This window comes from Lytechinus pictus, chromosome 12, assembly GCF_037042905.1.
Source record: "Lytechinus pictus isolate F3 Inbred chromosome 12, Lp3.0, whole genome shotgun sequence".
Lineage (NCBI taxonomy): Eukaryota > Metazoa > Echinodermata > Echinoidea > Temnopleuroida > Toxopneustidae > Lytechinus > Lytechinus pictus.
The window spans coordinates 31,797,973-31,823,882 of record NC_087256.1 but is presented as its reverse complement, the minus strand read 5'-3'; the positions used below and the strand labels follow the sequence as shown (position 1 = coordinate 31,823,882).

The following is a 25,910-nucleotide window of genomic DNA, read 5'->3' as shown; positions in this document are numbered from 1 at the left end:
TTGCCAACACAGAAGCAGTATTATATGTCTATTAATACCAATGTAAAGGGCATTGATAAAATACAGACTTTCATATGTATTTATTATATGGAAGATCTTCAAATATTTGTATTTTTATTTGATGTAATTTGGTAACAGTTAGAGGTGTACTAATTATCCTTTAATCTGTTTTAATTATAATCTATAACATTTATGAACATGGTTTTCACTGCTAAGTATTCTAAATACTTATCTTAAAAAAGTGTGGCACTTGAAATTGAAAAGAATTAAATAGATACATTGTTAATGATGATGGATCTCATAAAACATTAATCTGTGCACACTGGCAGATAATATGCAAATTAACTGGTTTCAATTGGATCCAGTTGGGTAACTGGAAAATTTCCAATTGGAAACCAATTGGAAATCATTTCCAGTTACCCAACTGGTTCCAGTTTTATTTCCAGTTACCCAACTGGTTCCAATTAGAATTCATTTCCAGTTAGAAGTCATCTCCAGTTACCCAATTGGTACCAGTTAGGATTTCCAGTTACACAACTGCATGGTTCAAGTTAGGATTTCCAGTTACCCAACTGGTTCCAGTTAGAAATCATTTCCAGTTGGAAGTCATTTCCAGTTACCCAACTGGTTCCAGTTAGGATTTCCAGTTGCCCAACTGGTTCCAGTTGGGATTTCCAGTTACTCAACTGGTTCCAGTTAGAAATCATTTCCAATTGGAAGTCATTTCCAGTTACCCAACTGGTTCCAGTTAGGATTTCCAGTTACCCAACTGGTTCCAGTTAGAAATCATTTCCAGTTGGAAGTCATTTCCAGTTACCCAACTGGTTCCAGTTAGGATTTCCAGTTGCCCAACTGGTTCCAGTTAGGATTTCCAGTTGCCCAACTGGTTCCAGTTGGGATTTCCAGTTACTCAACTGGTTCCAGTTAGAAATAATTTCCAGTTGGAAGTCATTTCCAGTTACCCAACTGGTTCCAGTTAGGATTTCCAGTTGCCCAACTGGTTCCAGTTAGGATTTCCAGTTGCCATGCAAACTGGTTCCAGTTGGGATTTCCAGTTACTCAACTGGTTCCAGTTAGAAATCATTTCCAATTGGAAGTCATTTCCAGTTACCCAACTGGTTCCAGTTAGGATTTCCAGTTGCCCAACTGGTTTCAATTGGTTTCAACTGGAAATTGTTAAATTCCAGTTAAAACCAATTGAAACCAGTTAAAACCAATTGAAACCAATTGAAACCAGTTGGAAATCCAACTGGTTTCAATTGGATTTTGGTCCTGGGAAATTAGGGGGGAAAATACAAATTTCAGCCAAAAAGGTAAAAAGGGTGTGAAATATATAAAGTGATTTTTACCTGCACACGTCTTTAAACATATTATAAAGAAATAAAAACAATATCGTTAGTCAAGGTATGGATTCTCATTGTCATAATCTTTTACATGATATGGATCGGGTTGTGAAAATATCGCAATTAGTTCGGACTGGGGTAATTTGAGCCAGCCAACATGGGGCAAGTTGAGCCATGGTAATTCGAATGGTATAATAATAATAATAAAAAACCTTAAAAAGCCATTGATATGCCGGCGGAAAGGAGCAAATTCCCCGGCAAATTCACATGACACTTCTTTTACTTTTAGAGGATGTTAGTATTTATAGAGAATTAGCAAGTGCAAGACTAATGAAAAAATTGACATGCTGGTTCTTCCCGTATACAATTTGTACATAGTTTTTGTGGCTCAACAATTACCCCAGAAGGTGGCACAATTTACCCCACAGATAGGGCAAGTTCAGCCATTTGACATCGGTTTTTTTCAAAGATCACAATGACTCAGTGTGGGGTAAAGCTATATAGACAGTTATATATATAGGTGAAAATCAAGAATCAAATTTAAAGGCTATATATAGGTAGGGCCTATATACTTATTTCTACTAGATTATTAATCATATCAATTCAAACATGCAAAATGCAAAAAGTGTCACAACTAATTACCCCGCCTTAATTCCCCTATTATTTCGATTGTGAATGATGTATTTTTCTCCATCATAAAAGACCAAAAATAGTAGGAGGGACATTTTATGTTGTGTCCCCCCTACTATTTTTGCCCTTATTTTTAGGGGACGCGGGTTTCCGCCCATGCATACCAGACATCAGGGGGGCGTTTCATGAAAGGACTTGTCGGACGTTTTATCCGACAAGTCCCATTTTATCCGACAGTTACAATGGGAACAGTGTCTCTCAGCCAATCAAAATCATGGAAAGATGTCAGGTCTGACAACTTGTCGGATGAAAATATTGATGAAACGCTCCCCAGGGGTGGATGGGGGGGGGGGTGGATCCTACATGTATTTTCCAAGGGGGGGGGGGGCGAATGTGCCTCATGGCCGGCCCCCCTCAATCGAGCGAGCTCGGCTAGCTGATACCGGTACCGGTACCGTCATATCGATCGATTGATTGATTGCACGGCCGGGTGATCAATTTACGAATCAAAATGGCGAGTTCTATGACGAAAATTTTCCGGGCTGCTGCCGTGCAGGTAACAAAATTTTATTTCCATTTGCATTGTGTCAAATTTCCTCAGGCTTTCTTGTTGTGATGTATATTTGAGTATTTATTGCAGGGTTCGGGGAAATATACATTTGCAAAGGTTTTATGTTTTGTTCCATCTTTTTACTGAGTTGCCTGGCCTGGGGCTGGGCCCTTGCTCAGCAGGCCGCGAGTTCCACGGTACCGTTACTTGCCCGTCCCCGGAGCTGCGGGCGTAGACGCAAAGTTCTTACCGCTCACCTGGCGTCTTCCGACGGGTGCCTAAGGCTAATATTAGCAGACAGACGGGTCGGGGTTAGCCAGGAGGCTTCTAGAGAGTAAAAATCATTTACTAACGTAGGCTTACTCTCAATGAAGCCAGGTCTTCCTTCTCATTCACCTACACGAAGGACCCCAAAACCTGAAACAGTTACACGTTGCTTGGCCTTGGCGAAGAACAATAAATAAAATAGTATCCTATAATCCAGTTGCAGTTGTTGTGTGTCCGGACAGGTTGTGTATTCGGACGATCAATTTTAGAAAGTCATTTGGAAAAAATTACAAGCGAAGTTACATCAATTTTTAGTACAAAATGTTAGAAAATATTATAGAGAACAAAATAGAGGATGATTACAACTATTGAATTCATATTTTTAGTGTAGGCCTAATCTTAAGACAAAAAAGAAGGCTTCAAAAATATAAAGTGTCCGGACACCCGACCCCCCATCCTAATAGGAAACAAGATGGCGGCGTAAACATCGGGAAAGTCTCTTCTGTCTTTTCACAATATTTTTCTCATTTTTTTGATGAATTCTTGTTTAAAAATAACAACGAGAGCGTAGAAATGTCGGAAATGAAGTATTTTATCCCATGTACATCAGTACATGATTTAGGGCTAGATCTTTTAGAAGGAAAGTAGAAATCTTGGGGGTGAAAATTTCGGGTTTTGGGGTCCTTTGTGTAGGTGAATGAGAAGGAAGACCTGGCTTCATTGAGAGTAAGCCTACGTTAGTAAATGATTTTTACTCTCTATAAGCCTCCTGGCTAGTCGGGGTGTCCAAACTTCGCGGACATTTATTCATTGTGTGGCAAAAAAAAAAAAATTCATATTTTGATTAAAATTCAATTCAAATAATACTAATAGCTATCAAATTGCCGGCAAGATTGTAAACTACAAAATTATTGACGAAAATGTGAAGTAGGTCAACATCATGGTCAAGCCAGGACTAGTCTCACTCATTCAATGAACAAGGTTATGATATAACCTTGTTCTCAGTTATAACTCTATGTGTGGCAAAATAAGGATGGCAATGTTTGGCTTATTTTCTCTTTTTCTTTGGGACAAATGCTTATTTTTTTTTACACTGACAGTTTCCGTTAAACCTATTCGTCATACAACTTGGCCCTTAAGTAAATTTGATTCTTTAAATTATTTTTTTCTTAATTAAAAATAGATAGATACCTAAACAAATGAAAATTTTCTTGCCATATTATTTTCCACCAAAAATATGCCCAAAATTCAAGTTTTGAGCGCTCTAGTGAATACAAAAATTATTCCCAAGTTACTAATGAAAAATAGATTGCAACTGTATGGAAATTAGTAATTTGGTCACGTCAAAAGTGATATTTTAATCATTTTTTAAAGTGTGTGCTCGTACAGCATTGGCATGTAACCATGCCATAGTCAAAGCTGTAGATTCCCCACAGGCGCAGGCAGGGTGGTTACAGTGAACAAGTGACTAGTCTTACTCTTACTCCATGATGATGTCTTTTTTAAATCCTTTGACATATATATACTTCTTCATCATTGGAGTCTTGTATCCCCTCCCATATATGTATAAGAGACACATGTACACAAAGATGGATTTCCCGAGGAAATCCATAGTTAGAGGGTGAAATCGGTTTGTATTGTCGAATTTTATTTATCTATGATAGTATGAACCTTCAGGCGCCTAATAAAGGGATAAAAATTATTTCACTATAAATGGTATAAATGAGATGTTTCCTACCAGACCCGATCTCCCGTAGATCCCTCGATCCGTTTGTCAATGCCGTTTTGAAGAACAATTTATAGATAAAAATTATTATTTCATTAAAACTTGGACATAACAGTAATCAAGTATCACTGAACATTTACATATAAAGTACTTCGTTCATAGATCATGATTTCTTGCAGTTTAGTGCTCATTTTTGTGAAAATTAGTTTTCCCTATTCACATTGTACATTATAAAGTATACAGGGGCCTATGGCAGCCATTTGAATACCGTAAGTAACGGTGTATTAACCGCACCCGTGTATTAACCGCACCCCCCATTTTCGGATGGAAAAAAAAAAAAAAAAAAATCATAAAAAAAAAAAAAAAATCAAAAAAAAAAAAAATTTAATCAAACTTACTTTCTATCTCTAATATGCGTATTTAAGAAAGAGTCAAGAACCAAAAAATATCGAAGAATTACTGGTAAAAAATGATGGGAAATCAGCGCTTCGTCACTTATCTGCAAGTTGCCGATATTATTGGCCACTTCCACACTCCGAGTCACCTCACACACACACATATGGTACCGGTGTTCATTGCAAGTACCGATACCAGCATCAACATGGGGGCTCACCCATACGAGAAGATCGTTCATATCATATTTCCTGCATCACAGCCCCACTTTTGCTTTCAGAATTCTGTCTAGCATTCAATGTCTTGACATGAATTTTAGACAAGGGAATACGGGAAGGTTCAAGATACGAGAAATTTGCGATTTTGTTCAGGTGTTTTTCTTGTCTGCTTTGAACCACTACCGGTAGTTCTCAGTACGTGTGTGGCGGTATCTTACAGACAGCAAAATAGGAAAAAAAATGCTAGTACCGGTACACCGTATTTTCAATGGGAGCTCTGGGCGGGAATAAAGTGAATAATAATTAAAAATAAAAAGTCGGAAGGAGTGAAGATGGGGATTGAAGATTGATTTTAAGATGATGGATGATAGAGAGAAATGAAGGAAAGGCAAATGAAAGAAATTAATTGTCAAATAATACCAATAATTTGTCAAACAAAATAACTTCCACGGAAAGGTAAAGCGCCAGCTTATGTTGACGTTGCGAACTTGCGATAAACATTACACATGCATGTCTTATTCGGCTAGCTGCACCGCGCTGTGCGATCGATTGGCGTCTGAACTTTGCCGCGATGACTAAAAAATGACAACAAAGACAGAGTCACACCATTAAAAAAAGTCAGTTTCATGAAGGTAGGTGCGTTTGTTACCGTGATATAACTTTGAGGGACATTTACGGTAGATACCGGTAGTCATAGTTGCTTCCCTTTTATACCCGCGGCTCATACCCCTCTAAACGGGATTGCCCCAAGCGGCTACGCTCGGCCACCCGACGCGAGTTGAAAACTGGTAGTGGTATCGGGCTGAGATTGGCTTGGCTCAGACCTGTCACCGTGTATAAACCGCACCCCCGACTTTTGATTCTGTCCCGCCGAGAAAAAGGTGCGGTTAATACACCGTTACTTACGGTATCAAGAAAATAAATATTTTGCCAAAAATTATTTTTTCAGAGAGTATTTTACTCCTGCCACACAATTTCATGCATTTTATAGCCAATTGTGCGGGCAATTCTGATTTTCATGGGTAATTTGCATATTTTGGCGGCCATATGGGATTTTGCCAATTTGCAGAAAATGCTCAAGGTTACATGAGTGGCATCATCCAGATTCATAATCAGCACCCTCGAATCGACAAGAAACACCATAAAAAAATATTGTATATATGAAAAAACAAGGTTTAGTCAATTTTCTATGGGGCCTATCCTGGACTTTATGCCACGTCGTGGCATCCGTCGTCTGTCGTCCGTCCACAATTTAAAAATGCCTCTTCGCCATTTCAAGTCCGATTTCAATTCTGTTTGCTACTTTGCTTTATATGATAGCACTAGGTGGGGGATTCAAAACTTCTACACAGAATTTTGAAACTCATTAAATATGCTAATTTATGTGCATTTTTCAAAATTCACAAAAAATGCTTCTTTATTTGTTGACTTATTTTGAATTTTTTTCTTTCATCTGGTAGAGCTTCATGAGGCTCATCAAAATTCTACAAAGAATTTTGAAATTTTGACTAGAACAATTTTTGTCTCACCTGCATAGCAGAGTGAGACTATAGGCGCTGCTTTTCCAGCGGCGTCAACACGAAATCTTAACCGAAGATTAAGTTTTAGAAATGACAGCATAACTTGGTAAGTATGTGGACCAAGTTCTTGAAACTTGGCCATAAGGTTAATCAAGTATTACTAAATAGCCTGCCTGAGTTTCAGGTCACATGACTAAGGTCAAAGGTCATTTAGGGTCAATGAACTTAGACCATGTTGGGGGATTCAACATCAAAATCTTAACCTAAGGTTAAGTTTTTTAAATGACAGCATAACTTAGAAAGTATATGGACCTAGTTCATGAAACTTGGCCATAAGGTTAATCAAATATTACTAAACAGCCTGCCTGAGTTTCAGGTCACATGACCAAGGTCAAAGGTCATTTAGGGTCAATGAACTTTGGCCAAGTTGGGGGTATTTGTTGAATTACCATCATAACTTTAAAAGTTTATTGGTCTGGTTCATAAAACGTGGACATAAGAGTAATCAAGTATCACTGAACATCCTGTTGCGTTCAGGTCACATGACCAAGGTCAAAGGTCAATGAACTTTGACCATAATGGGGGTATCTGTTGAATTACCATCATAACTTTGAAAGTGTATTGTTCTAGTTCATAAAACGTGGACATAAGAGTAATCAAGTATCACTGAACATCCTGTACGAATTTCAGGTCACATGACCAAGGCCAAAGGTCAATGAACTTTGGCCATGTTGGGGGTATCTGTTGAATTACATGTACCATCATAACTTTGAATGTTTATGGATCTGATTTATGAAACTTGACATAAGACTAATCAAGTATCTTTGAACATTTTGTCTGAGTTTCGGGTCACATGACCAAAGTCAAAGGTCATTTAAGGTCATTGAACTTTGGCCATTTTAGAGGTAATTATTGGATTGCTGTCATAACTTTCAAAGTTTATAAATATAGTGTATAAAATGTGGATATAGGGGTAATCAAGTTTCACTGACTAGTTTTAGGTCACATGATCAAGGTCAAATGTAAATGAACATAGTATTGGATCATTATATGATTGCTTTTTTGTGAATAATTATTTATAGTAGTTTTCAAAGTCAGCACTGCTGCTATATTGAATCGCGTGATGCAGGTGAGACCGCCAGAGGCATTCCACTTTTTATGCTACTTAATGCGATATTAATTTAAAGGGGAATCCAGCCTTGGCCATAAAATGTTGTGTTGGGAAGGAGAAAAATAAATTAAATAGAATGGCGAAAGTTTGAAAGAAATCAGACAAGCAATAAGAAAGTTATATAGCGGCTTTTAAATTGAGATCTCTAATAGTATGTAGATTTCAAATTGGCAACTGGGTAAGTAAATTATGACAAGGGGCAAGGACAACTTTCCCATAGGCCATGTACTTTATTATCAGGGATTTGTGGTTTTCTCCTAAGTACCCATTCCCCTGGGGCAGTAATCTAAATATAATCCAGGTAGTATATTGTTTTATGTCCTCATGAAAGAAAAATATAATTTGAAATAAAACTTTTGGGAAAAATGACATTTTAGCCATAATATGTATTGGAGTACATGGAAGAGTAGTCCTTGCCTTACATCACTATGACATCCCACATGTGGCCAATTTGAAGTCTCCATGGGTATAGTGATTACCAATATTTACAACTTTTAAAAGATCATAACTTTCTTGTTGTTTGTCCAATATTGTTCAAACTTTCACCTATCAACTTGTCTGATTTTTCTTTTTCTTATAAAAACAATTTTTTATTTGGGTTGGATTCCCCTTTAAGCATATTTTTAAAAATTCACATAAAATGCTTCTTCTTTATTTGTAGACCGATTTTGATTTTTTTTTCCGTCTGGTAGAGCTTCATGAGGTTCACTAAACATCTACACAGAATTTTTGAATTTGGAGCAGAAAATTATTGCTAATTTATGCGAAATTCATAAATCACAGAAAATGCCTCTTTATTTGTTGACTGAATTTCAAAATGCTTCTTCTTCATGATCATTTCAAGTCTGATTTTCAATTCTGTTTGCTTTATATGATAGCATTAGATGGGGGATTCGAAACTCCTACACAGAATTTTGAAACTCATTGAATATGCTAACTTATGTATATTTTTAAAAATTCACGTAAAATGCTTCTTTAATTGTTGACCGATTTTGATTTTTTTTTCCGTCTGGTAGAGCTTCATGAGGTTCACTAAACATCTACACAGAATTTTTGAATTTGGAGCAGAAAATTATTGCTAATTTATGCGAAATTCATAAATCACAGAAAATGCCTCTTTATTTGTTGACTGAATTTCAAAATGCTTCTTCTTCATGATCATTTCAAGTCTGATTTTCAATTCTGTTTGCTTTATATGATAGCATTAAAAATGCATGTTTTACTAATTATCTCTTTCACATGGAGATGTTGCATTTTTTGGTAGTGTATTAAAGTAGAAATGACATTTTCTTTGTGTCTTTGCAGCTATCCAAACAACACATTAAAGGCAGTCAGCGATGCTTTTCTGCTACAGCTGTGACAAAGCAGGTATATTTGTTAAGATAGCATTCATTTTCCTAAGAACTCGTTAACCCATTCATTGACAGATACATGTAATATGCAAACTTAACGGTAAAGGATATTGATCAAAATCGGATAACAAATAACAAAGTTATTGTATAATAAAGTTTATAAATATTTAGTGAAAACGGTTATATGCACATCGCCATGAATATTCATTAGGTGGGCTGATGATGTCACATCCCCACTTTCCTTTAATATGTTATTACATGAAATCAAATGTTTCACTATTTCATACATACATGTGTAAATGATGTGTCTCCATTGTGATGAAATAAGTTGCGGCAATAACTATCTAATGCACTTAATCAGTTGTCAATCCAATTGTTTTAGTTCTTGGTAGAATAATTTTGAATAAACCTAATTTGATATAATAAAATACAAAAGAACAAGTGGGGATATGACATCATCAGCCCACGTAATGAATATTAATAAAGACATGCCTAGAACTGTTTCACCGGAATAATGCAAATCTTTAAAATTCAATAACTTTGTTATTTGTTATCAGGTTTTGATCAAATTTTCAGCATTTTGTTCTGTGAGTTTTTCTCTATTTATTGAGATAGAAATATATCTAGCCTGGACCATCCCTGTCTACATGATTATGTTGAGACAGTTTGAAAGAATAAGCATGCAGTACTGGCAAAAAATAATGTATACCTTATTTTCCTGTTTTAAACATCAGTGTAATTTCTTGAATTTCATGAAAATTTTTACATAAATTCACCTATTAATAAAATGAGATAAAAACTTAGGTGGTGTTCATGTCAATTTTCTCTTAGATGGTGTTTATGTCAATTTTCTCTTCATTTATTTTTTCATCTGCTTCTATTCACATAATTCATATATTTTTGTAAAACCAATATTGTAACTTATAAATTCATGCAAATTCGTCTTAAAATTAAGAAAAAATTAAGTTAAAGCATGAGATCCCCCTCCTTTCCTCTTTGAATCATTTCATTTTCAATCAGATTGGTACGTCGTTTAATATGTCCATGTCTCTTTTTAAATATTTGTTTGTATATTACCCTACTGTATTTGTAACCAGCCCCCCTCCCCCCCCAAAAAAAAAAAGTCATCAGGGAAGGTTCTCTATATGAAACATCTTATATGAAAAAAATAATTCTTCTTCGTACTGTTAAAATTTGAAGTTGTTACATTAAAGAAAAAATGAGATAAATCTGGACTATTTTGGAAGTTTCACTATTAATGATTCTGCAATGTGCAAATTTCATGATTGAGTGAACCCAGAACTGCAGACCTTTTTTTTCTCATTCTTTTAAGCTATTTCTGAATTCCTTTTACATTCAATCAAGTACTTGAGTGGCTATTCTCAATCAATTTGAACAAGTTATAATTTAAAAGCTTAGGATGTGCTCTTTCAAGCTCAATAAAAATATCAAAATTCATATTTAGCAACTTAATATGGTTTGGGGTGACAGGTCACACATTTTACATGTTTCCCTGTATAATGCTTGTTTAAAACAGGTAAACTGGGCTTTATAATGATTTTTTTTTTACCAATAAAAGGTGATTAAAAACGTCTGGTATAAGTGTTATACCCAATTGTCATCCTACATGTACAACCTAACCAGGAGACGAGCACCTATTTCAGAAGAAGAATATCTTCTCTTGGTGCATAATACTGTAAGCACCCAACATTTTTGTCAAATGCATAATTTGCGTATGAAAATTTATGTAAAACAATTATGTCCATAATGGCAAACATTTTGTTTGATAACTACCAAAAAATGGATAGAAGTTTATTCAAATTCAGATTGATAGCCTTTCAGAGTGACGTGTTTGCGATTACCACAGACCTAAACATAAGATCAGAATGAGGATTATGGAACTTTCTACTAAATCAGCCGCTAAAGTTGCAGAGAAATATCTTAAAGTAACATTCCTTATGCTGGAATTTCCTCTCTCTTTATTTGTATTTTAGTCAGATGATATGAAGACAGTCACCCTAATTCCTGGCGATGGTGTGGGACCAGAACTCATGCAATCAGTCAAGGAGGTCTTTAAAGCTGGTGGTGTTCCTGTGCAATTTGATGAAATCTTTATCAGGTGTTTTATCATTCTTGATTACTTTATTATTAGAATGGAATACCGTATACCATGAGTTGGTGCCATTATTGCCCAAATCAAAGATGAGTGTAATATCAGCTTTGATTAGTGAAATATTTCTGATATTCCATGAAGAAAAGCCATCCAAGATCATTAATATGCCAATATCAATATGCCACTACATGGGTATTATACAGCATAATTTGTACACAAGCCTATTGGGGATTCATCAGATTTTGGCACATCATGCAAATCAACAACAGTCTGATATTGTCAGGTTTTTGATGTACAAAGCCCTAGAGAGATTATAATGATGTATGCTTTTATGAAATACTTGTATATACATGAAAACCAGATAATTGAAAAATGATAGTGGAATACTTGTATGTACCTAAAACCATTCTATATTTTGGAAAATTAAAATCATCAAAAGCCTGGGTAATCATAGAAAATCATTGGTCCTAAAGGAATCTTGTATCCTATCTTCTTTAATGTCCAAATTATGAATGGGCGAAAAAGGCAATAATCAAGATTGAAAATCATTTATTGATGGATTAATTTTGAGATTTAGACAGAAATTGAAAGTAAAAATTAAAAACTAAAAAAACAAAAAATTATGTGTGGTACTGTTTACACTCCTGTGAATTAGGAGATCAAATGATCTGGTATAAATTCATATTTGTTATGAAGTAATTTACATTCTATTCTCTGCATTGTTCCTCAAAAGATCTATTCCCCTATTACAGGGGAAATAATACACAGGGTTCTGGTTGATGAAATGCTCAAAAGAGCCCTGGTAAAATCCCCATTCCCTGCAATGGTAAAGTTTATCCAGTGTTTCAGATATAGACTAGATCGTGAAAAGTAGCCTGAAATAATAAAAAAAAAATTGCCTGCAGATAAACTCACCCTACTTTGACCAAAATAGAATTTTCATTGTGTTTAAACTTTACCGATTTATTATGCTTCCAGGCCAAATTTCATTTTTTTTAAATGGCGCAGCTATGAGATAAGATCAATCGACAATCATGCTAATTGACTGGCTAATTCATTAATGTCTTTTATAAATAACAGGCACATTTTCTACGGGAGCGAAGAACGACTCCGCTCTCGTGTGCTTTGGAATCGCTCTCGCAACTGCCTAAAACTGCCAAGTACCTAGCGACTCCTCACATGAAAATCACTTCCTTCCGCGCCCATCCAGTCTCCCATCCACGCCTGCATAGTAGCCAGACATCCAAGCCAGCGCAGCTGCAGTTTTTGTCTCGCCTGCGTAGCGGAGCGAGACATAGGTATCACTATTTCCGGTGTCGGCGTCGTCGTCGTCAACAATTGTGTTGTACACCCAATAACTTTCTATAGCTTCGAGGTGGGATCACCAAATTCATACCAGAGGTCCATCTCCTGAAGGCACAGGTCAAGTTTGAATATGAGTCGAATTTGAATAAGGTCACAGGTCAAAGGTCAATGAACTTTCCATGACTGGCACTGTGCTGTGTTGTACACACAATAACTTTCTATAGCTTCGAGGTGAGATCGCCAAATTCATAACAGACGTCCATCTCTTGAAGGTACAGGTCAAGTTCGAATATGAGTCGAATTTGAATAAGGTCAATGAACTTTCCATGACTGGCACTGTGCTGTGTTGTACACACAATAACTTTCTATAGCTTCGAGGTGAGATCGCCAAATTCATTCAAGAGGTCCATCTCTTGAAGGTGCAGGCCAAGTTCAAATGTGAGCCGAATTTGAATAAGGTCAAAGGTCAATGAACTTTCCATGACTGGCACTGTGCTTTGTTGTACACATAATAACTTTTTTATGTCTTCGAGGTAGGATTGCCAAATTCAAACAAGAGGTCCATCTCTTGAAGGTGCAGGTCAAGTTCGAATGTGAGTTGAATTTGATTAAGGTCAAAGGTCAATGAACTTTCCATGACTGGCACTGCTGTGTTGTACACACAATAACTTTCTATAGCTTCGAGGTGGGATCGCCAAACTCGTAACAGAGGTCCATCTAAGTCATATAGCATACATGTAGTTTTGACATGCAGTCTCTTCATGACTGCAATATGCAGGCGAGACAACGCTTGGCGTTTGCCTTGTTACTTCCATGCATTGTCGCTTTCTAACGTGTAATTGAGTGGACTTTTTAGAATCACAGGCGCGGCGCTTCAGAATAATGCGTATAGAGTTTCAAACTCAGATATCCCCCGGGTACTATTTTTAAAAATGCTGTGCGGCACTTTCTCGCAGTAACTTCAATCGAGGAAAATTTTCTTTTTTATTAAATTTTGAAGATACCATCCTAAATTTGCGAGAAAATAGGTTCATGAACTGTTTTAATCATTATAAATATTAAAGGTAAAAGAAAGTAGTTGCAGCAAACCATTATTTCATGAGACAGTCTTTAAAATCGAGCTTAAATGCCACCATATGATAGATCTAGATCTGGTACATTGAAATAAAGTTATCTTTGTGAAATAATGGAATCTTAGCTGAAAACCGATAATTACACAAAAAGGCATATGTGGGATAGTGTATTAATATTGTTTAGAAAAATACCTGACATTTTATGGAATTTGTGTTTATTTTGCTCATTTCTCAGCTACTACACATTGTTTTCCAGAGCCATTTGGCACATATTTTTTTATTTATGCATACAAACACTTGGGTTGTCATTTCATTTGATTCTGTCCGAACTCATTTTTTATCTTTCATACTTTTTATCATTTGAATGTACTAGTGAGGTGATGGATCATCAAAGTGCTGGTGTTGATGATGTTGTGGATTCCTTGAAGAAGAATCATGTAGCACTCAAAGGAATCATCCACACACCTACTGCAGGTGGCACAGGAAAGCTGCAAACGCTCAACATGAAACTAAGGTTTGTTGAAATATTTCAACAATTTGATAGGATTAACATATAATAACATGCCTTAATATCTATCTAGAAGTAATCTATTCTGTGGCATAATATTATTATTATTATTGTTACTAAGTGCTTCTACACCCACCGTCTCCACCACCACCCCCCTTAGGCTTTGGTTTGATCTGCATTCCAGCACTCAGTGTGCTCAAGGAATGAATTCTCTTGGGTACCAATTCACCTGGGTTGAGTGCAGCACAATGTGGGTAGGTTTCTAGCTGAAGGAAAACATGCCATGTATGGGATTTGAACACGTGTTCCTATGATTGAAAGATGAGATTCTAGACTGGATGTCTTGATTGCCCCCACGTAAAAGAATGATAGAACATCAGCGAAGCAAGACAAATTTATCTCAGAATTATATGACAAGATAATAGTCATCATGTTTTTTTGTTTACTTATCAGAAGAATGAGCTTGACCTGTCTCAAATCTTAGCCTATGTGGATGATCATGATGGCAGTGGTGAAACATGCCATTTCTTTTCACCCCCTGCATCACACATGAATAAACTTGACTTGTTTGCCAATTCTTATCTGTATAGAAATTCGTCATCATACAATTTTGCCTTGTCATTTGTTTCTACCTCCTTGTATCACGCAGGAATGAGCTGGACCTGTTTGCCAATGTTGTTCGCTGTCGAACTATCCCTGGTGTGAAGACTAGATACTCTAATCTGGACTTTGTGGTCATCAGGGAACAGACAGAAGGGGAATACAGTGCACTGGAACATGAGGTAAGGGTGCCTTCAAGTCCTCACAAATCCCAGCAATGTTTTTACCAGTCCCAAGACGTGGTGAGAGGATTTACCCCCAACTATGCATCATACGATGCCACTTTATCCAAAGCTTCAGTTGCAACAAAGTCTTATGTAAATAAGATTATGTATTATATACTTTATTGCTGAAAGTCATACAAAATGTTTGCTGGCTTTGTTGGACAATGTCTCAATAATCTTAGGACTTTGTGGTAGAACTTGAAGTGCATTTTTGCAGCTCTATGGGACTTTTGTACCTTATGGCAAACAAATGTAGATTTAGTGGGATTTTTTAGCAGTCTTATCCTAAAGTCATTTTACAATTTAATATAAAGAATCGTTTACTAAATCCTAGTATTATAGTTTTATAGTTTTAAAAATATTATAGTTTTAAAGATATACTAATCTAAAACAGACATTTCTGCATGTTTTCATTATTTTTATTCTTGGATTATTAATCTTCTTTTTTTTAGAGTATACCTGGAGTTGTAGAATGTTTGAAGATCATAACGAGAGCCAAGTCAGAAAGGATTGCCAAGTTTGCCTTTGACTATGCCACAAAACATGATAGGAAGAAGGTCACTGCTGTTCACAAGGCTAACATCATGTGAGTAATGTTTGAAGAGCTCACCTCTGAATTGCATACATGTCTTTTGTTATCACGTTTGAGTTACATTTTATTCACATTTTTTGGTAACGAAGAATATGACAGCCCCCTAATCTATTAGATAATAATACAGGCAAGTCTCCATTAGTCGATATTCTAAGTGAATCTCAGACCAGACTGTGCAAAACATGTTTTCTCTCAGCCAAACCGATTTCTGTGATCCCAAAGAGACATGATTGTCAGCTAAATGCGTTTATATGAAAGTGCAATTTGAAATATTAACCAGTTGGCCATCCCTGAAAGCCAAAAATTGAGCCGAGGTTGAACAAAGTTTGGCAGAGATTTAGTAATCACATTTCCTATCGGTCCGTTAATGGTCTGTTATGACAATTATACTTTTGTTCAACTTGCTCTCATTTCTTTATTTTTGCATACTTGGTACATATGATCCTTGGGTAATACCACGTGTGTATCCATGAGGGTGATGGGGTCAAAGTTCATCTAGGATTTAACAGGTCAAATGCTATTTGGTCATATTCATCCTTTTTGTCTCACCCACCAGAGGTGAAGGCGAGACTTAAGGATCAAAATGTCATCCGTCGTCCGTCCGTCAGTCACAAACATTATGACACATAACTCCACAACCGTAAGTCACTTTTCAACCAAGCTTGGATGGTAGATGTACTTAGGAGATCTGCATGTTATGCTGCAGTCAGAGGTCACATGTTAAGGTCAAAGGTCATTTTTCAGGTCAATGTTTAAGTTTACATGCAAGACTCTTTGAAGTCACATTTCAATAAAACTTGGATGGTAGATGTACTTAAGGGACTAGAATGTTATGCTGCAGTCGGAGGTCACATGGTAAGGTCAAAGGTCATTTTTTTAAGTCAGCGTTAAAGTTTACATTCAAGACTCTTATGACAAATGTTATTCCTTACCAGTTATTTCACAATGAAGTTTTGATACAATTCTGTTGCATGCCCTCGCAAATCACGATATTTCTGGTTATTTTCATAAAGTGGGCGAGACACAAAATCGCTTTTGCCTTGTTTGAAGTTATTGTTCAGCTTGCTCTCATTTCTTTATTTCTGCATCAATTTTGATCAGGTTAAAATGATCCTTAGGTAATACCACATGTGTTTTGAAGGTGCGATCAAAAGTCATAGGGTCAAAAGGACAATTTTTTTTTCAACTTAGTCTCATTTCTGCATCAATTTTGTTCACACTTTAAGTACATATGATCCTTGGATACCACATGTGTCTTCATAAGGATGATGGGGTCAAAGGTCATCTAGGGTTAAAAAGATCAAGTGTTTATTTAAACTGCTCTCATTTCTTTAATTCTACATCAGTTTTGTAACTTACAAAAGGTACAAATGATCATTTGGTAGTATCACATGTGTGTTCATGACGATGATAGGTCGAAGGTCATCTAGAGGTCAAATGACATGAGGTGATGGCTATCCCTTTTCAAGTTTTGTTCAACTTGCTCTCATACCTTTATGTATGCATTTATCGTGTTTATACTCGGTACAAATTATCTTTGGGAACGACGTGTGTGTTCTTGAGGATGATACTTGGGTCAAAGATCATCCAGGAGTCAAAGGATTTTTTGACTTTTTATTGATCGTGAAATCAGGCGAGAGTCTTGGTTTGTGAACCACCTTGTTTATAAGCTAGGATGGTTATGAATTACTTTATGAATGACTGTTCTTTGGTGCCATTTGGATGTCTGCCCAGCCATCCGTCCTTCCCATTTTTGTCTCACCTGCATAGCAGAGTGAGACTATAGGCGCCGCTTTTCCGACGGCGACGGCGGCTGCGACGGCGGCGGCGTCAACACCAAATCTTAACCTGAGGTTAAGTTTTTGAAATGACAGCATAACTTAGAAAGTATATGGACCTAGTTCATGAAACTTGGCCATAAGGTTAATCAAGTATTACTGAACATCCTGCCTGAGTTTCATGTCACATGACCAAGGTCAAAGGTCATTTAGGGTCAATGAACTTAGACCATGTTGGGGGAATCAACATCAAAATCTTAACCTAAGGTTAAGTTTTTGAAATGTCATCATAACTTACAAAATATATGGACCTAGTTCATGAAACTTATACATAAGGTTAATCAAGTATCACTGAACATCCTGCTTGAGTTTCACATCACATGACCAAGGTCAAAGGTCATTTCGGGTCAATGAACTTTGGCCAAATTGGGGGTATCTGTTGAATTACCATCATAACTTTGAAAGTTTATGGATCTGATTCATGAAACTTGGACATAATAGTAATCAAGTATTACTGAACATCCTGTGCAAGTTTCAGGTCACATGATCAAGGTCAAAGGTCATTTAGGGTCAATGAACTTTGGCCAAATTGGGGTATTTGTTGAATTGCCATCATATCTCTATAAGTGTATTGGTCTAGTTCATAAAACGTGGAAATAAGAGTAACCAAGTATCACTGAACATCTTGTGCGAGTTATAGTAGTTTTCAAAATCAGCACTGCTGCTATATTGAATCGCGTGATGCAGGTGAGACGGCCAGAGGCATTCCACTTGTTGATAACTTAAGAACTGTTTAACGGATCAACTTGATATGTGGATCATGTATGCATAAAGAGTTACAATGATTTTATTAGTTTTGTCATTTGTGTCAAGGTAAAAGATCAAGCTCACAGATCCTTTTGAATTCATGAAAGCCTCTTATTTTAAATGAATAAAAATATATATATATGGAATATATTAGAAGTCATTATCTATAATGACAATAATATTTAATTAGATTAATATGATGGTTTTCACAATATCAGAGTTAAGTATGCAATATAGTTAATATCTGGCAATGGATGAGGCGGAAACTTCAAGCATGTGCAGTCGAGAATCTTTTCATAATTCTGGTATTACAGGAAGCTAAGTGATGGCCTATTCCTTGAGAGCTGTCGGCAGATCTCAACTCTCTACCCTAAGATAGAGTTTGAGGCCATGATCGTTGATAACACCTGTATGCAGCTGGTCTCCAATCCTCATCAGTTCGATGTCATGGTTACACCCAATCTCTATGGCAACATTGTTGATAACCTCGCTGCCGGTCTAGTGGGTGGTGCTGGAGTGGTTCCAGGAGAGAACTTCTCAAAAGATTATGCAATCTTTGAACCGGTGAGTCATGAGTGCTCTCATGTTATATATACCATGTAATGTAGTTGAACGAATAGTTCAGTAGTGTGATTATTTATGTCTGACCTCTTTTTTGTGGGACCCTTCTGAAATAATTATTTTTTCTAGTTCACATGAAATTTCATCAGTATTGCTCTCAAATTACCAGGGACTGAGCAGTTCATGAAAGAAGTAATAGAAAAAAATATGAAAGTTGAGATTCGGATATTGAAAATAAAAGGTTGATTGTTTAGGGGGAATTGCCCTTAACTTGTGTTGCTATTTTAATGGAAAGAGAAAAAAAATCATTCGATATTGTTATTATCTTTTTATAATCCTGAATAATGTTTTCTTTTTGTTGTTACTATAGTTTTTTCATTAAACTTTTGTATGTTATTTTCATTGCTTGCTATAATACGGTGCTATATTGGTTTTTTTTTTTTACATACATGAAAGATTTACCTTGTTCATACAGAAATGCCATTGTAAATTTCAGACCCTTGAAAGTGTTATAGGTCTCTATATCACAAAACAATGGTGAGTTCAGCCTGTTTTCTTGATTATAGATGTCTCTGTTACTACCTTCTGTTATATGAAAGAAATATGTGCTTATGTAAATTATGCAGGGAGCAAGACACACCTTTTCTCAAGCTGTTGGTCGAAGCATTGCCAACCCTACCTGTATGTTACTGACTGCTGCCAACATGCTCAAACATCTCAAGTAAGTCTTGCTCATATATACCTGTTTTCATAAAATTTATCATAACAAAACGGACTAAAGCTCCTGAAACCATTCAATGTGATTGGCTGATGGTAAATTGAAACATGACCCAGACGCAACAAAGCTCAACAATATTTTCATACTGATTATAACACTAGTACTGTTCATTGATTAGTATTCCCACAACAGTTAACAGGAGACTAACGTAGATCACACTTTTGTGGAGAGTCATTTGTCATCTCATCCATCAAGAACAAATAATTTTTATCATATGGTAGTAAGTTATTCAAAAAAATATTTTTATGATGAAATGGTGAATTTAAAAATACACAAATTTATGAGCATCTATTTTAATGCAAGTTTTGAACCACGGTTCAATTGCGTGTATCGTTTTGGCAAAGAGATTGCATAATTTGACCTAGAGAGGGCGACATTTAAGCAAGCAAGCTTGAGCTCCCAAATCATCTGCATCGCAAGAATTTGTTCCAAAGCAATGTGATCATTTTTTTTTTAAAGTCGTAGATCGGTATTTAAATTATGATTTTGGTTGAAATATAAATTGCTTTTGCTGTTTGATTGGTGAGTGTTTAGATCTGTTTAGTTTTTGTCTCGCCCACCAGAGGTGAAGGCGAGACTTAAAGATCCAAATGTCGTCCGTCCGTCACAAACCTAATGACACGTTACTCCACAACCATAAGTCGCTTTCAACCAAACTTGGATGGTAGATGGACTTGGGGGACCTGCATGTTATGCTGTAGTCGGAGGTCACACGGTAAGGTCAAAGGTCATTTTCAGGTCAACATTAAAGTTTACATGCAAGACTCTTATGACACCTAACTCCGCAACCGTAAGTCACTTTTCAACCAAACTTGGATGGTAGATGGACTTGGGGGACCTGCATGTTAGGCTGCAGTCAGAGGTCACATGGTAAGGGCAAAGGTCATTTTCAGATCAACGTTAAAGTTTACATGCAAGACTCTCTTATGACACCTGACTCCGCAACCGGAAGTCACTTTTCAACAAAACTTGGATGGTAGATGTACTTAGGCAACCTGTATGTTATGTATGTCAAAGGTCATTTTCAGGTCAACATTAAAGTTTACGTGCAAGGCTCTTATGACAAGTGTTATTCCATCCCAGTCATTTCACAATGAAGTTTCGATTCTGTTGTGTGGGCGAGACACAAAATCGCTTTTGCCATGTTAAGAAGACGTAGGGTCGATCGCCCAGGTTTGTTGATTTGTCCCATGCACTTTGAATAGCTGTAATCCCCTCAGTCCTTACCCGGTGCTCAGCCGTCTATACCAGGCCAGTAGCGCCTCCGTTTTGCCTTCCCCGATATCTGCCCCGCATAGAAAAGTTGCGCTAAATGTCACAAAAGCTCATGATTGGATCAAAACAATGCTGAATTACGCCGCTTTAGAGCTACAATTATGATCAGAAAATACAATTTCGTCGCTGAGATGTTAATATAAAACCATTCACAGATGGGAAGAAGGAAGTGACTTTGTTATTATGGAGTGAGCAGCGCGAATTCAAGAACCCGTGAATATATTTTGAAGCCGTCAAGTGCGAAAAATTAATCCCGCGAAAATAACAGCGTTTACAGTATTTTTATTTTGAAAGTAAAGTGATTTTATTTCTCTTCTTTGCAGCCTTGAAGTGTATGCCAAGACAATGACTGATGCTATTGAGAGAGTCATCAAGGGTGGAAAAGTAAGTTTGTTTGCTCTTAAGCACATTTCACTCTATGCTAGTGGTCTGCAATGCAACTCATATTGGGAGGAAATAAATGATGATAATTAGAGCAATAATGCACTTCTATCTGCCACATTGGTAGGACGGACAGATGCACAGACAGGCAAACAACCTCAGAACTTAGTGTATCCAGCACCTCATGTGGTGGGCACAAAAAATTGTAATCATTATTAAGGTCCGGGTTAGATTTATTAAAATAATTATAACAGCAATGTTTAGCTCTGGTATTAGACAGAAAAATCAGTCTACATGTATTTCTGTCAGGATATTCTCTGCTGAGACGCGGCATGCCTTCCCTCCATAGACCGAAGTATCCCAAATGCACCGCAGTATTGGTGGTAGACATGATGCCATCATGGCGCATTCTTATGTTCAAGCTGCATTAGAAAATAATGATGATGCAACCCTTTCTGTTTGGAATAAAACTTTTGTATTTTACATCACATATGGTTTATCCATAAGAAGTTTTCATTCAAACGCTTTGTTTATCCCATTAAAAGTGGGATTTAACCCTAACTAGGCCAGGCTTTTTTGGCTGTTCTGTGGCCGAGGAGGGGGGGGGTTGATTCAACCTCCCCCTGAGATCTCGGCCGCCGATCGCGCGAGCGCCGCAAAAATTTGCACGCTTGTCGTGTGCGATGTAATCTACAAGGCTGTATGGTAAAATTTTCCAAAATAATGAGATTTTATTTTATATGAATTAATTATGCTAATTTATACATAAATCATACTTTTTGCTCTTATTCACTAAATAAAGCTCCTAGAATGCTAATTTTTTGTAAAAATATTCTTCGTAGCATTCTTAACAATTGCAATTGAAAAAAACTTCGGGTTTGGAAATCAATTTCTTATGTATTTTATGGTTTTATGAATTTCTTTGTTTTTCAACCTTTTGTTTTTCTTTGTTTTTTTCAAAAGATGCGCGAAAACTTAAAAGTATAAATTCTGCAAGTGGCGCAGTCAAAAAATTTCGCGCGGCGGAATGATTGCAGAAAATGTTTAGGGTTAAGCAGTAATTGAAATGGGTGAGGCAGCTCACCCTTTTCCCTATATACATGTATGCTGTAGTTAAGTGTTGCGCGAATCACCACCATTACTTGTCCTATGGGAGTCTTCCGTCTGTGTAGGAGGAGAGCTGAGAAAAATCAGAAAATGTTGTGGAACTCCTCCAGAACAGCAGATTTTTCAGTCTACTCCCGTAATATACCTGTTTCTACTGATGTGGCAACCAGACATGCTCAGCTATGTTCAATTAAAGGGATACCCTGCCCTGTGGTTAAACAACATACTGTTGAAAAGTAGAAAAGCATGTTATTACTTTGTGGAAAATAGGTACAATAGGGTCATCCCACCTTTCATGACTCCACCCATCATAGGTGTTGCTTTTGGCTTATCCAGTTTTCATACTTATTCCATAAATAAATGCGTTGTCCTTGCTTTGCTTTTTAATAGTTTTATTGTTTTGCTCTTGACTATCAGGTTCGAACTCAAGATCTCGGTGGCTATGCAACAACCCATGAATTCACAAATGCAGTCATCAGCAACATGAGATAGACGGCCATGTTCTTACTTGCCATTTTCTAAGGAGATTTCAAAGACTTGAAGAAATCAACATATATCTCAGTATTTATTTGAATAGAAAGATTCATTTTTACTGTTGCAGAAGAGTATTATATCATATTGATGACAAATGGTGTTTAAGTGCGAATGAGAATTCTACCTAAATGAATTTCATACACACGATGAAGTCTGAATATTCTGGTCAACAAAACTGTTTTGTTCTGAAAGATGCTCTCCTCCAACAAGAAATCATATACATTTTTTTGTGTGTGCCAAATATGAAAAAAAATACCTGTACTGTGATGTGTCTGTCTGGCACAAATTGACTTCAAATTCAAATTTAGTTGTGGGGAAAATGTACATGGTAGAATTCACAAAGGTAGATTTAAAAAGTTGGTTTTGATATTGTTGTTTGAAACCAGGATTTATACAGATTTCTTTCTAAAACTTAGGCTGAGTATGTTAGAAGAAGGCTTATAGTAAATGCATGCTTGATGCTGTGGTTGGAGTGTTTATTCAGATTAGTTGAAGGAAGCAGTAGACATACTTATCCGGCTTTATAGGCTTATTAAATTAAGATTAGGCTTAAACCATAGCAACAACATAACTTCTGAGACAGAAGCATGATTGGATCTTTTCAAAGTTCTTGTTAAATGGGAATCCAGCCTTGGTCATAAAATATTGTGTTGGAAAAGATTTAAAAAAAAAAAAAGAATGGTGAAAGTTTGAAAGAAATTGGACAAGCAATAAGAAAGTTATGGCTGCTTTAAAATTGAGATCCCTAAGACTGTAGATTTCAAATTGTCAACTGGGTATTAAGTAAATTATGACAATAGGGGCAAGGGCAACTTTCCCATAGGCCATGTACTTTATTATCAGGGATTTGTGGTTTTCTCTGTAGTACCCTTTCTCCTGGGGCAGTAATCTAAATATAACCCATGTGGTATATTAAAAAAAATTTCATGAAAGAAAAATATAATTTGAAGTAAAACCTTTAAAAAAATGACATTTTAGCCATTTTATGTATTGGAGTACATAGAAGAGTAGTTTTTGCCTTACATCACTATGACATCACATATGTGGCCAATTTGAAGTCTTCCATGGGTACAATGATTACCAATATCTACAACTTTCAAAATTTCATAACTTTCTTATCGTTTGTCGGACATTGTTCAGACTTTCATCTATCAACTTGTCTGATTTTTCTTTTTCATCTAAAAGCAAGTTTTTCTTTGGGTTAAATTCCACTTTTTATTGAAACATACTTAATCTTTACAATGAAATATGTATAGACCATGGTTTCAAACCAGTTTCATCTGTGAATCTTGGGCCTAAGTTATACCTATAATTTCCATATTTTCCAGATCTCATCAATATGAAAAAATGAAACCGTAACCCTTATATATACGCACAAACTTATTCTCTTATCTCCTACATATAAATTAGCCTCTCTTTTGTACTATTTCTGTGTGTGATTTGCATGCAATTTTAACCAATGTATGAAAATAGATGGAGGCATGTATTTAATTCAATTTATTTATGACCTGTTTTAATTTTGATAGATTCTGATAGATATTCATTTTGTTGCGATGTTTCTTCAGTTCTTCAGAGTGTTCTTGTTGGTGTTATCTGGAGATAATATATGTACTCAATAATGATTGAAACACATTGATACAACATAAATTTTCATTAATAGCTAGTCTTACATACAGAGTATGACAAATGCTGATGATGATGATCTATCATTTGACCAGTTATTTATTTGATTAGTTTTAATAGCTAGTTCTGGTCATGTTCTTGAGACGAGGTTTATCAAATAAACAAGGATCAACATCACCATCTTACCAGACCTGTATCACTTTGCTAGGGTGTCATAATGATAAACACATTAGGCTGCACTTTGGATGTGTATATTGATACACTTTGAAATGATACTGGACCAATACTGATAGTTTCACCCTGCTTGTTCCCATAATACGGGAAATATCTACATTTTGGTTTCATATTTCATGAGGCTGGAGGCCGAATGGAATATGGAACCAGGACGTAGATATTTCCTATATTTCATAATAACAAGCAGGGTATAACAATTTGACCTCTCCAAGTGTATCCTTATAATTATTGCAGAATAAGGGAAATCACCAGAATAGAACTAAAAAACTGCAAACTCTGTGTTTTGAAAAAAAAAGAAAATCATTTATGACATCACACAATGATCACAGTAAAAAGAATAATGTGCATTTTGCCACTAAAACTGATGCAAAAAATGGTTTTGTGCAGCGCGATGCTTGAATACGCATGTAATACGGTCTCATATTATGTGGTTGAAATCAGCACTGGGCATGCACGTAACAATGAAAACAATATTAAAACAACAACAGATGAACATCCAACAGGTAATACGGGCTCATATTGCTCTTTCTTGACAAAGTAAATGGGTTTTTCTCACAAACAAATTGGCCAATCAGATTCCCGAATTAATGAAAAAAATTGCCCACTAAGAGATAAAATGGTGTATCATGCAAGTGTCCTTATTTTAATACCTTCAATTAAATCTGCAGTCATCTGGACATATGAAAGAAAAGTAGTCGTGGGGGGGGGGGGCACATTCCAGTAGATTTAGCAATCAATCCCAAGTCAACTTTTGTCAAGTTGTGATTGATAACTGTTCTACTTCTCTTGTAACAGAATGAATGAATGGAACAGCTATTGTTGAGATAGATGTCTGGTTTTTTGCATCAGAATATCTTTTGTTAAAATTTGATCTCATTATTGCAAATTTGCAATCAATATCAATGAAACTTCCTGTCAGTCTTTGTAAAGTCATTGTCAATGTTTTCTTATTTATTTTGTGTAAAATATCTTGTTGAAGATGATATATACAAATTTTATTGCATCATCAGATGATGAGGATATCTCCTTGGTGCTGAATAAAAAAATGTTATTCATTAAAAAATAATTGAGGTGAAATTGTCGAGATTAGTGTTGAGTGATTGAAAACTTTTAATTTTTTTATTTTTTATTTGGACTTTGAAATAATCATTGATTATGATGATGATATTTAAAAATGATTTGCTTCCCAATTTCTGGGGAAGTATCTAAAGTTGCAAAAGAAGCTTATAGGGGAAACGACGATGATC

At 36.1% G+C, this 25,910-nt stretch overlaps 1 protein-coding gene across 1 annotated transcript; it reads left to right on the top strand.

Annotated features, from left to right (window-relative positions):
- Positions 1–2,432: 2,432 nt before the first annotated feature.
- Positions 2,433–25,715, top strand: LOC129272806 (isocitrate dehydrogenase [NAD] subunit beta, mitochondrial-like). The gene is made up of 10 exons (XM_054909909.2): positions 2,433–2,529; positions 9,124–9,186; positions 11,165–11,289; positions 14,035–14,175; positions 14,819–14,951; positions 15,446–15,579; positions 18,485–18,734; positions 19,358–19,452; positions 21,108–21,168; positions 22,690–25,715. Exons 1-10 carry the CDS (start codon positions 2,485–2,487, stop codon positions 22,762–22,764), a joined length of 1,122 nt encoding a protein of 373 aa, XP_054765884.2. The 5' UTR covers positions 2,433–2,484; the 3' UTR covers positions 22,765–25,715.
- The last annotated feature ends 195 nt before the right edge of the window (positions 25,716–25,910 follow it).

Bases quoted from the DNA above. Each gene is read 5' to 3' on its own strand.
- LOC129272806 (XM_054909909.2), top strand. From the start codon at position 2,485: ATGGCGAGTTCTATGACGAAAATTTTCCGGGCTGCTGCCGTGCAG. The intron at 14,952-15,445 runs GTAAGGGTGCCT...TCTTTTTTTTAG, and splicing joins ACAGTGCACTGGAACATGAG to AGTATACCTGGAGTTGTAGA. The intron at 19,453-21,107 runs GTAAGTCTTGCT...TCTTCTTTGCAG, and splicing joins AACATGCTCAAACATCTCAA to CCTTGAAGTGTATGCCAAGA.